The 14,082-nt window shown below is 42.3% G+C and overlaps 1 protein-coding gene across 4 annotated transcripts in view; it reads right to left on the reverse strand.

The window, feature by feature from the left end:
* Positions 1-14,082, reverse strand: part of VWA3B (von Willebrand factor A domain containing 3B) — a 110,670-nt gene that overhangs the window by 80,243 nt on the left and 16,345 nt on the right. For 3 of the 4 annotated variants that reach the window (XM_075916526.2, XM_025178626.3, XM_006137418.5), the window contains exons 7-8: positions 13,427-13,596; positions 10,761-10,885 (exon numbers count right to left, since the gene is read on the reverse strand). In XM_075916526.2, the coding sequence (XP_075772641.2) occupies positions 10,761-10,885; positions 13,427-13,596 (295 nt within the window). Of the gene's footprint in view, positions 1-4; positions 74-3,136; positions 3,488-10,760; positions 10,886-13,426; positions 13,597-14,082 lie in introns of those variants that run through there. The other variant, XM_075916528.2, reaches the window with a different exon arrangement.

Raw genomic sequence — 14,082 nt, forward strand, 5'->3', positions numbered from 1 at the left:
ATACAAAAACTGAAAGTTCAAAGTTGAAAAATAGAGACAGCATGTAGTTCTGTTTCAAGAAGTCTACACAATGCTATGAATAAATTAGACAGAGTGGTCTGTGAGAACTTAATACTGTTTATGGAATGGATGGAAGAATGACATAATAGAACATATAAGAGATATAAAAGGATTAAATCATAAGTGCACCTTTCTCTACAAACATAATGCTGAATTACATATTACAATACTGAATTAATCCAACTATATCTTAACATCTTCTGGTCCTGTCCAGTGTACCCAAGCAATTACAGGATATGTCACACTTGATAATATACTCAAGCCCATTTTTACTAAAATAAATGACAGGTTGTACCTCCCTTACCCTGGACTCCAGTATGGACCACGGATGTTCCTGGACCACAGAGCCCAGGAAGATGGCGGTCTGGCGGCAGGGCAGGAGTACTGTAAGCGGCATCAGCGACTCTGTCAGGAGCACAGTGTTGATCTCCGGCCCTGGCCAGGGAGCTCGGGCTGTGCTTTGGCTCCAGAGGCTGGGGAACTATAGCCCCAGTGGCAGCCAGGGAGCTCTGACCCAGGCTGCGGAGCTGCAGCCCTGTCCCTCCACCCGGCCGCAGAGCCAGGTGGCTGCGGAGCACTGCCCCAGCTGTGCAGCTCTGGCCATGGCACTCCAGCCCCGGCAGCAGTGGACCCAGGGGGCTGAGGCAGCAGCGGGGGCAGGCTGGAGCCCTAGCCCGGTGGCATCATGGCCACAAGAGGAGGGACCTTCCCTGGCCTGGCAAATCCCCTCCCTTGGGACCAATCAGGTCCCGAGGGTGCTGGACTAGCAAGGTCCAACCTGTATCAGTTAATCTACACTAAATAAACCCACTAATTTCACCTGTTCAATAAACATCCCAGAATTGCCTTATACAAATATGTATAAATTTTGCAAATACGGCAACACCATTTTAAATGTGAAATGCAGTTAATTTTCCACATCATATTTTATAATTAGTTTTTGTACACTGCCATCTCCTGGTATTTTCTTGTATTTCAAGAGGTCTGTTTTAGCAATGCAAGTTAATAGGAAAATCAAACTCATAAAAAGAACAAGCAAACTGAAACATTCCACAGCATAAAACTGAAAGCAAAACGTCTCTCACTGACCTCAGAAGAAAAATATTCTGATCAAAACGCTTGATTCAGTTTTATTTTATTTTTAAAGAAACGCCGCTTAAAGAATCAGAGTTGGCAAAACTAAAGCAGAGTTATATAAGAAAATAAATGTGCTATAAATTTGCAATCAGCTACAACTATCAGGCCTTTAAAACATGCACTAGTCACTGTGATGTGGAAATAAAACTATAAAATATAAAATCAATCATCTGTATTACTAGAGGTAATGAACATAATGTTGCGCTAATGAATGCAACCTCCATTGATTTAATCAGAAAAAGACATTTCCTTCTCAAATCATCATCTCCTACTAAAGGGGTTCCAATTTAATTCTGTGAAGGTTTTTAATGTTTCCGTTGAAAAGCTGAAAGACAGTCACTTTTAAAATGTTCTGCTGGCTTCTCCGCATCTTTCTAATGTAAATGTTTTGAAAACTTATTGTTTGTACTGATGATGTTTCAGCATGGTGTTGGGACTAAAACAGGTCAGTTAAAACCATTCAAAATGGAGGCAGTGAACTTTGGACCCAAGGACTCCATTTTGGTCAGAATGCCTGTCAGCAGCTGGAGACTCTGAGTTGTGCTGGCTCTCATCAGCCATAACTGGTTTTTCCCAACAAGCAGAACATGCCATCACCTCAGAGTTTTGCACCACAGAAGCATTTTAAGGCCCTACGCAGCTGCTGAGGGGGTGTGGCTTCTTCCATCTATGCTCCTGTAAGCATCAGACCACCACAGCTGTGACAAGGAAGAGAGAAGAGTTAATATCAATGATCAGTGATCCACCACCATCACAGAAGTTCTCCACAGGGATCTCCCTGGAGTTCTTCCCTGAGAGCTTTCAATTAGCTCTAGGATAGTAGGTCTCAGGCCTTGACAGCACGGCACCATCCAGCCTAATACCACTGACGCCTCGAAATGTAAAAGGGGTTTATTTTCTTGGAGTTCTTTTCTGTCTTCTCTTCTTTTCATCCTGACCAAAGGGAACATTTGGGCCCAGGTGTCATGCGTCTCTGATGAAATCCCTACACTGCTATATACGGTTATTTAGTCACAGTTGAGTAAGGATGCTTACTATCATTTGTGTTATTGTTTTGGTTCTTCCTTAACATCCCCATTTTTCCCAGTTATTGTAATTTAATTCCCTAGTACATTTTTATCTTAATTTAGGGTGTCCTTTATTTACACATCACACTGGGAGGGCACACTGAGGGGTTGCTTCAACCGATGGTAGATAGGGGAAAGGAGCCTGTATCCTCTGAAACAGGGTGCCTCCCTGATACACGGGGTCACTTTTTAATTTATATTTTCTTAGTGGCCCTTGCCCCTAGGTAACAATGGGATTCAATATTGCACTGTAAATCATTTATTGACGTTTATCACTTCTTTCTTTTATGTCCATTTAATAGCAGATGTACTTGATGTCAAATCCGTTAGAAGATAAATGCATATGACTACAATCCAGCAACACAGAATATATTGTACCCAAGCAACACAACCAGGATTTACAAGACCAAGGACAAGATATCAAAGCAGGTCCTACCTGGTGTTTAGTCCCCCACATCAATCCAGTCTCTCCAAAGACTGCCTAGCATCATGCCCAGCAATGAATCCACCTGAAGGGATCAGCTCTCTCTTTTCTCTATCCCACATACGCAGGCAAATCCTCACACCCACACTCATCTTCTTCCACCTCAAAAGTCACAGAAAGAAAAAAAACTGCTTGAGACTCCCCACCCCCCGAGAACTCTCCCTCACAAATAAAAATACTGTATAATAATATACACTTCAGTGTCCTTTATATGCACAGTCTCCCAAGTGATCGCAATCATACTGTCCTATTCTTCATCCTTGTTTTCTCCTGCCCTCCTCTCCGGTACTGGCTCTCCTGTTGACCATGTCTTAATGTTCATTTTTCCCATTAAGTATTAATAGTCCTCAACAGCAATGCTGCTGGGGCCCACTTTTATTGCAATTACCTGATTTTCAATCGTGGACATGGTATATCTGCTGGAAGCAGAGGGGGAAATCAAGAGCAGACCCACTCCCGCGGCACTGCTTGTCAGTTTAACTGTCTCCTTGGATCTACCTGAAGAACTCGACAGTTCCACTTCATAAAGGGAAGAGAACCCAGTGATGTCCATGGGGTTACATTGGAAATAGACAAAAGACAGCTGGACAAATATGCCTACAGTTTTTATATGGACTCTCTAATAGCAGCAGGAATGAAAGCTGAACTTAAACTTAGTTTTCTTCTGCCTGGTTTACCACTGTGTTGCCCTAATTTTGTGTCTATGTAACGCCACTGATTTCAGCAGAATTGCACCAACATTAAGCAAGAACACCACAAAGGTAAATCAAGCCCCATATTTCCTTTACACAACAAGCTTTTAGTTCATGCCAAGCAAACATTTAAAATTGTATCACTGACTCAGTGTTAAAAGAGTAAAATAGTCAATTAACTGTGTTCAAATCCATACTAGAATAATATTTTAAAATTAACAACAGAACTTTAGAATTGAGTCCAAGACATTAAAAAACCTTTTACTAACTATTTACTACTTATTACAGTGCAAGACATGTACTTCTCAGTACAAATAAAGATGGGACTTTCTGCCTGAAGGGGATTATAACCAAAAGTAGTGATAGCTAAAATGCTCCAAAAAAGCAAGAAATAACTAAAAATTAAAATTGTGAATACTGCATTTTAGCTTGGTTTGATTGTGGACAGCAAAGAGAGTATAACTTCTACCATGTCTGTATATGTGTGTATACATATACACACACACATTACCACTAACATTTTATCCTCAACAAGCACCCAATATTTACCTCCCAATTTCTGAACATCATCACACCTATTCCAAAGGCAATCTGTTCCAGTATTAACCTCCCAACAGCTATCCCATATTACAGCCTGTTATTCCATGACATGAAAGTACCTTACAGCCACCAGCAAAACAAAAAGCCCTGCCAAACCAGCAACATTTTTAAAAGTGAAAGAAAGAAAGAAAGAAAGAAAGAAAGAAAGAAAGAAAGAAAGAAAGAAAGAAAGAAAGAAAGAAAGAAAGAAAGAAAGAAAGAAAGAAAGAAAGAAAGAAAGAAAGAAAGAAAGAAAGAAAGAAAGAAAGAAAGAAAGAACTGGAATGTTAATTAGTTCTGTGATCACCTGACTCAGATCAGGCTTTAAAAAGGGAGAATAGACAAATGCAAGACAATTAGACATTTTAAGTTGCTCAAACTGAGGCCAGGGCCACCAATAGCCAAAGGTCAGTTTAAGGTACATAGTTCCAGCTACGTGAAAAATGTAGCTTAAGTCAATGTACCTTAGGGTACGTCTAGACTACATGCCTCTGTCGCCAGAGGCATGTAGATTAGGCTACCAGACATAGGAAAATGAAGCGTCCTTGATCACGGGGTGCTCTTCCAGGAAGGACTGCTTGGCGGAGATGGAGTTCACCTTTCCAGGAGCGGGAAGGCCTTGTTTGGACACAGACTGGCTAACCTTGTGAGGAGGGCTTTAAACTAGCTTTGTCGGGGGCAGGTGAGCAAAGCCCACAGGTAAGTGCTGAATGTGCGGGACTGGGAGATGGGTTGGAAATGGGGGGGGACTACGGCCTATAATGGCAAGGAGAAAGGAGGGTCAGGGCACAACAGGGAGGCAAGATCAAATCAGTATCTTAGATGCCTATATACAAATGCGAGAAGTATGGGTAATAAGCAGGAAGAACTGGAATTGCTAACCAATAAATACAACTATGATATCATTGGTATTACAGAAACCTGGTGGGATGGGACGCATGATTGGAATATTGGTATGGAAGGGTACGGCTTGCTCAGGAAGGACAGACAGGGAAAAAAGGGAGGAGGGGTTGCCTTGTATATTAAAAATGTACACACTTGGACTGAAGTGGAGATGAACGTAGGAGATAGCTGTGTAGAGAGTCTCTGGGTTAAGCTAAAAGGGGTAAAAAACGAGGGTGATATCATGCTAGGAGTCTACTACAGGCCACCTAGCCAGGTGGAAGAGGTGGATGAGGCCTTTTTTAAACAATTAACAAAACTATCCAAAGCCCAAGATTTGGTGGTGATGGGGGACTTCAACTATCCAGACATATGTTGGGAAACTAACACAGCGAGGCACAGGCTATCCAATAAGTTTCTGGACTGCATTGGAGACAACTTTCTGTTTCAGAAGGTTGAAAAAGCTACCAGAGGAGAAGCTGTTCTGGATTTGGTTTTAACAAATAGGGAGGAACTAGTTGAGAACTTGAAAGTGGAAGACAGTATAGGGGACAGTGATCACGAAATAATAGAGTTCATGATCTTAAGGAAAGGTAGAAGGGAGACCACCACAATTGAGGTTATGGATTTCAGGAAGGCAGATTTTGATAAGCTCAGAGAACTTGTAGGTAAGGTCCCATGGGAAGCAAGACTGAAGGGAAAAACAACTGAGGAGAGTTGGAAGTATTTCAAAGGGACGTTGTTAAGGGCCCAAAAGCAAACAATTCCGCTGTGTAGGAAAGATAGAAAATATGGCAAAAGACCAGCTTGGCTTAACAAGGAGATCTTGCATGATCTCAAAATAAAAAAGGAGTCATATAAAAAATGGAAACTAGGACAACTAACAAAGGATGAATATAGGCAAGCAACACGGGAATGCAGGGGCAAGATTAGAAAGGCAAAGGCACAAAATGAGATCAAACTAGCTACAGGCATAAAGGGAAACAAGAAGACCTTTTATAAATACATTAAAAGCAAGAGGAAGACCAAGGACAGGGTAGGCCCACTGCTTAGCGAGGAGGGAGAAGCAGTAACAGGGAACTTGGAAATGGCGGAGATGCTCAATGACTTCTTTGTTTCGGTCTTCACCGAGAAGTCTGGAGGTGTGCCTAACGTAGTGAATACAAGCAGAGAGAGGGTAAGTTTAGAAGATAGGATACACAAAGAACAAGTTAAAAATCACTTAGGAAAGTTAGATGTCAGCAAGTCACCAGGTCCTGATGAAATGCATCCCAGGATACTCAAGGAGCTGATAGAGGAGGTATCTGAGCCTTTAGCTATGATCTTTGAAAAATCATGGCAGACAGGGGAGATTCCAGAAGACTGGAAAAGGGCAAATATTGTGCCCATCTATAAAAAGGGGAATAAGAACAACCCAGGAAATTATAGACCGGTCAGTTTAACGTCTGTCCCAGGGAAGATAATGGAGCAGGTAATTAAGGAAATAGTATGCAAACACTTGGAAAGTAATAAAGTGATAGGGAATAGCCAGCATGGGTTTGTGAAGAACAAGTCATGCCAAACTAATCTGATAGCTTTCTTTGAAAAGATAACGAGCCTTGTGGATAAGGGAGAAGCGGTAGATGTCATATACCTAGACTTTAGTAAGGCATTTGATACGGTCTCGCATGATATTCTTATTGATAAACTAGGCAAATATAACTTAGATAGGGCCACGATAAGGTGGGTGCATAATTGGCTGGATAACCGTAGTCAGAGAGTTGTTGTTAACGGTTCTAAATCCTGCTGGAAAGGGATAACAAGTGGAGTTCCTCAAGGGTCTGTTTTGGGACCCGTACTATTCAATATCTTCATCAATGATGTAGATATTGGGATAGAGAGTACTCTTATTAAGTTTGCAGATGATACCAAACTGGGTGGGGTTGCGACTTCTTTGGAGGATAGAGACATAATTCAAAATGACCTTAGCAAGTTAGAGAAATGGTCAGAGGTAAACAGGATGAGGTTTAATAAAGAGAAATGCAAAGTGCTCCACTTAGGAAGGAACAATCAGTTCCATACATACAAGATGGGAAGCGACTGTCTAGGAAGGAGCATGGCGGAAAGGGATCTAGGGGTCATAGTGGACCACAAGTTGAATATGAGTCAACAGTGTGATGCTGTTGCAAAAAAAGCAAATATGATTCTAGGTTGTATCAACAGGTGTGTTGTAAGCAAAACTTGTGAAGTCATTCTGCCGCTCTATTCTGCACTAGTTAGGCCTCAGCTGGAGTACTGTGTCCAGTTCTGGGCGCCACATTTCAAGAAAGATGTGGAGAAATTGGAAAGGGTACAGAGAAGAGCGACAAGAATGATTAAAAGTTTAGAGAACATGACCTATGAAGCCAGGCTTCATGAACTGGGCTTGTTTAGTTTGGAAAAAAGAAGATTAAGGGGGGACATGATAGCGGTTTTCAAATATCTAAAAGGGTGTCACAAGGAGGAAGGCGAAAATTGGTTCCTCTTGGTTTCTGAGGACAGGACAAGGAGTAATGGGCTTAAAGTGCAGCAGGGGAAGTTTAGATTGGACATTAGGAAAAAATTCCTAACTGTCAGGGTGGTCAAATATTGGAATAAATTGCCAAGGGAGGTGGTGGAATCTCCCTGTCTGGAGATATTTAAGAACAGGTTAGATAGACATCTGTCAGGGATGGTGTAGACGGAGCTTGATCCTGCCTTGAGGGCGGGGGGCTGGACTCGATGACCTCTCGAGGTCCCTTCCAGTCCTATTATTCTATGAAGCGGCGATTTAAATAATCACCGCTTCATTTAAATTTACATGGCTGCCGCGCTGAGCCGACAAACAGCTGATCAGCTGTTTGTCGGCTCAGTGCGGCAGCCATGTAAATTTAAATGAAGCGGTGATTATTTAAATCGCCGCTTCATTTTCCTATGTCTGGTAGCCTAATCTACATGCCTCTGGTGACAGAGGCATGTAGTCTAGACGTACCCTTAAGCTGAGTTTCATTGCTGTCCTCACAGAGGGAGGTCAATAAACACTCCTGTCGACTTCCCTTACCCTTCACAAGGAGTAGGATTTCCAGCATCGACAGGGGAGCCTCTAGCATTCAATTTAGTGGATCTTTAGCAGAACTGCTAAATCGAACTCCAGAAGATCGACTGCCACAGCATCTATCTTCTGGGAAGTGAAGATGTGGCCTTATTTTGAATACAAGCCAAGATGGGGAATTTAACTTCTTCCAGCACTTCCCTGTCTCAGTCACTGTGTGGCAGTAGAACACAGCAGCATTATTTAAAATGTTGATGTTTAAAGGCAAAACTTCAAAAATTAACCAGGTACACTAGGTGGGGCCAAGGGGTTTGAAGTGTAGGATGGGACTCTGGGCTGAGGCAGGGGTTTGGAGTGTGGGAGGGGATACAGACTCTGGACTGAGGTGAAAACACCAGGGTGGGCCAGGGTGAGGGCTACACCTGGAGGTACCAGCTCAGGGACTGGGCTCGGGATGAGCCCCAGGCTGGAGCCAAGAAGTTCAGAGTACAGGAAGGGACTCAGAGCTGAGAGTTGTGTGATCCAGCCAATGGAAGCTGCAGAGCTGATGCTCAGGATTGGGGCAGTGCATGGAGCCCTTGTGACTGCCTCTACACCTAGAAACTTGAGCAACATACTCTCTGCTTTCCAGGAGCTACACAGAGCTTCATAGGGACCTTGCCAGCCCTGTACTAAGGATGTTAAATTGTATATAATTGACTAGTCGAGTAGTCAATGGAATTTCCATCAACTACTCGACTAGTCAATAGTTACTTGCGCATTCCACTAATCGATAGTCATTTCCACATCCCGCTGGGGCTCTTTTACATTTCAAAGGAGGAATGCAGAACTCCGCGTGTAGCCTGGGGCCAGTAGGAAATCCCACTGACTCTGGGCTGCACGCAGGCATGTCAGCTTTGAAGTGTACAAGAGTCCCCAGCAAGGACTCTTGTGCATTTTAAAGCCATGGAGCCCAAGGTCAGCGGGGAACTCAGAGTCCCCCGCTGACCCTGGGCTCCATGATGCACTGAATGCCGCGCAGAGCTTGGGGTCATCTAGGGACTCCTCAGCTGACCCCAGGTTCCGAGCAGCACTTCCCCAGAATGGGATCAGCTGGGGAGTCTCCAGTTGACCCTGGGTTCTGGGGAAATGCCATGGGGAACCGAGGGTCAGTTGGGGGTTCCCCAGCTGATCCCGGGCTCCACACCGCTACCCCTTTGAAACACCGAGGTGGTGTTTCAAAGGGCAGCCACAGCACAGCTGATCCCTGGTTCAGCTGTGTGGCGCTCCCCTTTAAAATGCCGCCTCGATGTTTCAAAGGGGCAGTGCCGTGGAGCCTGGGGGTCAGCTGGGGACTCCCTAGCTGATCCCAGGTTCCCCATGGCATTTCCCCAGAATCCAGGGTCAACTGGGGATTCCCCAGCTGATCCTGGGTTCTGCTGAAATGATGCAGGGATCCAAACTTTTATGATTCAGTCAGGTCTCATGCTCACTTTCTAAATGGCTACAGGATGTGAGAATTAGACCCCTGTCTGAAATTAATGGAATGTTCTTAAGTAGTTCATTTTTCACTCACTGAAGAATATCTGAGCGGGAGTAAAAAATGGAGTTTTGTATTTGCCAAAGAATGACACTCTGTGGGAACCTCGAGGACTCTCAGATATTTTCATCTGTGAAATAGCCTCCTTCAATCCATAAAATGGAACAAAAAGATTTAGTTTACTGCTGTTGCATTCACAATGCAAAAAGACAGCATCAGAACCTCCATGTCCTTCTCTTTAATGTACATAAAACAGCACATTCAGAAAAGTAAATCTCTAGCTCTAAACTGATGTCACTCAGTGGCGTGAAAAAAAAAAGCCCCGAGTGACAGGTTTCACCAGAAGAAGCACAGCACTACATCAGCGGGAAAGCTTGTACCATCAACATAGCTACTGCCATTCCTTGAGGTGGATTTTACTGCGTCAATGGGAATGCTCTCTCTCACAGGGATAGAGTGACTATACGAGCAATATTACAGCAGCGCAGTTGCATCAGTACACCTTTGCCACTGTAAACATAGCCTCAGTTTCCAATTATTTCCTTTTACTCCACATATGCAAAAAACACTTTCTAAACACAGTAGGGGCTAATCAGCAGTTCTATTATTATTGCCTTCTGCATCATTCAACGAGGCAACCTAACACAAAAGACTTCAGACGTGCAAGAACAGAGTAATCATGTCAACATATTTTCTGCTCAGAAAGGATTTAGAATTTAGACACAGCTGGAGCTTCCTGATTGGCTGTCAGTGATGCCATAACCATGACTATAATGCTTAGTAATTGCACAGGGCTAATTTGCTTCCTTTTTAACTTGTAAATGCTAGTCCACAATAGCACTAAGACATGCCATACAGTGTATTTCAAAGGGATTACTTCACTTTTGGGTGATTAAAGCTACTCCTCATTCATCTTTAGAAAAAGTGGCATAGAAGTAATTTCAGATATGCAGCATACCTTTATCCATCTATTAAAATGCTCCCGCCACATCCCCAGCATGGGTATAGCTGCGCCTTTCCCTCTTTCCAAACAAAATTATCTTGTTTTTTTCTCATCTCATATACACAAATCTTTGTCCATTTCTCCCTCCTTCTTCCTCCTCCCTCTGATCAATTGCATGGTTCCCTCCCTTTTCTTCAGAAAGACCAGCCATTTGTCCTGCCCCCTCTCCCAGATGGTGAAGTGGGAGCATTGCTCAGGCTTATTTTTATTAACACTTAGCTAAATTTCCTAAATTGTACTGTGATTCTTCTGAAGGTTTTAAGAAAGAACAGCCTTTATTATTTTTACCTATAGGCACCTTTCCTTTCAATTTTCTTAAATTCTGGGTAGTCTTATTGTCTCCATCCTCTTCACTCTTTTGTACAAGTCCAATGACATCTATGTGGTCAGTTCTCTCAGCAAATGCATGGAATCTGTAATATAAAATAGGTTTTCACGTCTAAGTAATTTATGTAAATCATCCTTAGTTTATCCCTTCATTATGTACCTCTGAGCATCTTTGCTGTCCTTCTGTAGAACTCATTGATTTCTTGTTACTCTATATCCATATAGTGAAGAGGCCAGAAATTGGGTACTTGAGAAGAGGGAATACCGTTCTTCAATATGAAGACACTAGCATAAATGCTCTAAATTGTTTAATTATTCATGTCAATGCATCAAGCTTATTATTAGCTCTTACCTGATGCAGCATGCTGATCAGGAATATTTTTTCAAGTATCCAAGGGTATGTCTACACTAGCTCGTTAATTTGAGCTAGGTAGGCAAATGATGCGACTGGAGAGGCAAATGGAGCCCAGAATTTAAATATCCTGGGCTTTATTTGCATGTTCCTGTCCAGTCGCCATTTTGAAATTTCACTAGTCTGAACTCACTGCCGCGCGGCTACAAGCAGCAGTGAAACATTAATTCGAACTAAATCCTTAGTTCGAATTAACTGTTACTCCTCATGGAATGAGGCCCAACCAAAAAAAAAAAAAAAAAAAGACAATTGGTTGCCAAGCCTCTGGCAAAGCATATAAGTAGGAGATAAACTTTGTGCAATATATCTCAAATAAAAAGCCCTTTCCAAAAGCCACTTGGGACTCTGGGAGAGTTTCTACTAATGGACAAGACTACTCCATCCATGGTTCAGAAAAAGAATTGGGGGGAGGGTAAAACAATGATTGTTTACTATGCACCTGAAACCATATAGAAGGAAGGACTGAGGGAATCTATTGATATAAAAAGAGGAAGTGACAATAACTGTTTTCTCTTGCAGGTGGTGATTACCATGGGACGTATATTATGCACTGCTTTGGGGTCCATGGTATTCATGATACAGCAGAGGAACAAGGTTGTGACAGTGCACAAAAGGGAGAAAGCCACACTAGCCTTATGATTTCCAGATAATCATGCAGGACAGCCTACGTAGTTTGGGTACAGGCAGAACTGCAACCAAGGTGGAAACTTCTGCAGCACAAGCAAGTCTCAGGAGCAGGAACTTGGACTGAGGGACCCAAAAGGGGCAGTGTGCTTACATTATAGCATGCATTTAACAGTTACTTTAGCAGATCATCAAAACCTACTACTGCTCATGAGTCTAGCTACTATGCCAGGAAAGTGACTGAGATTTTGACCTTTTCTCTGAAAGTGATTAAGAACAGGTAGAGTACCACCACTGCTTCTGAACATACTGGCATGTAATAATACTTCATATTCTAGAATGAAAGCAAGATGAACCAGGCTCAGAAATGGAAGCAGGATCTGACAATGGACTAATGATAAGTTCAGAATATCATATAATGTACAATAATATTACAGATAGCATTTGGTACTCTACGCTGAATGCAACCAATTTTACATTCCCACGGCAGCTCCATCATGCAAAATGTGTGTGTGCGCATCTGTAGGCAAACAGTAGTAAATGTAGTGCAAAATTTCAGATAATAAATGGATGGAGTGGAACTGGAGGAAATTTGGTGGCCTGAGAAGGGAAAGAGAGAAAAGAGATACAGGAATAATACAAGGAGTTGGGGCACTGGGCACATCAGCATGAAATCATATGCTGCTCTCACTTCACTTTCCTTAGAATCATGACATCTATCATTTCATGATCACTTTCACCCGAATTGCTTTTAAGTTTCAGATTAGCAACCAATCTGAAATTAGCAACCAATTCCTGTCTGTTAGATGGAATTAAGTCTAAAATGGCTATCCTTTCAGTTATTTTACTCCATTGTGTGAAACAAGAAATTGTCCCCAATATATCCAAGAACTTGTGGACATGTTGTACTTTGCCATATTAGTTTTCCAACACTTACCTAGCACAGCTGCTAACTATGATCACTGAAGCCTCTGCGTAACTCTACAGATTGTAATTAAGTCAATAATGTTTGCTTTATGGTTATTTCTCCAACCCCACTCACCCATTTCATTGTCTCATCTACCTCCTGTGTCTTGTCATAACTTTAACTGTGAGCTGAAATAGAGGTTGTCTTTTTACTATGTGTTTGTACAATACCTAATACAAAAGGGTTATGAATTCCTCACTGTTGCTGACAGCTATTACTGCAATTCAGTATAGAAAACAAATTAGCCAGTCATCTGTTTCAGCATATTTGTGTGTTCATCTTTTTTTCCTACACCTTTTTTCTGCATAGCCAAGAATAGGAGGAGTTGACAGATAGCTTACTGTACAAATGAGAAACAGGCTTAAAGAGAGACCGGGAGTATATGGGTGGAGGGGGATTTGGTCTGAGAATGAGAACACCTGAATTTTCATTCCAGCACTAACAATCATTTCCTCTATGATCTTAAGAAAATTACTTAATCTATGTGTGTCAGTTTTATCATTAGTAAAATTGGAATAATACTCACTTACCTCCCAGGTAAGTTGTATGGAGTCACATGTTCCTATTGTATAGTCCTTCAAAAGTACTGAAATCACTAACTAATAGCAGTAGTGTTCTCCATACCTTCCAGAGGTTAGATGGCTCAGCTCCTTTAGGAAAAGAATGGTTTCTTCCTCCTTGGCATTAAAAGATACTGTGTGGATTGGGTATGGGCTGTTAGAAACCTTCTGCAAGAGTAGCTGCTTCATGTCCTTTGGAAAATCACCCACAGCAAAGTAATAAACAGCTTCAACCTATGGTAGATACATTATGCATAGTATTAAAAGAAGAATAGGAAGACTTATTTTGTGTACAGCTGCTTTGGATTTATTCTAACGCTGCATTGTGTTGACATGAGGAAAGAAAAATCAGAGCTGATTCATTATGAGAGCCATGAGGCTAACAGAGGTTGGGCTCTCCTCCTCACTTACCCTGGTGCAAAGCATAGGTGAGTCAGTGGAGTTACACTAGCATAAAACTGGCTGAAGTGCCAGATGAACCAGTCCCAATGCCATCACACCATAATAGCAGAGACAGAATATGGCACTAACTGCGGCACCTCAGGCACTGTGTATGTATTGGTAAATGATCACTTTTAAAAAGAAGCCACTCTAGCTCCCCATGTACACAGTAAGGAGCTCTGGACCACACACTAAGGGAAATAAGAGAAGATAATACTAACTGAGCCTGGGAAGGTATTCAAGAACCAATCTGTGTCTTCATGCTGCGGTGAGGTATAG

The sequence above is a fragment of the Pelodiscus sinensis genome, chromosome 1, assembly GCF_052426305.1.
Source record: "Pelodiscus sinensis isolate ZL-2025 chromosome 1, ASM5242630v1, whole genome shotgun sequence".
In the NCBI taxonomy this organism is placed as follows: Eukaryota; Metazoa; Chordata; order Testudines; family Trionychidae; genus Pelodiscus; species Pelodiscus sinensis.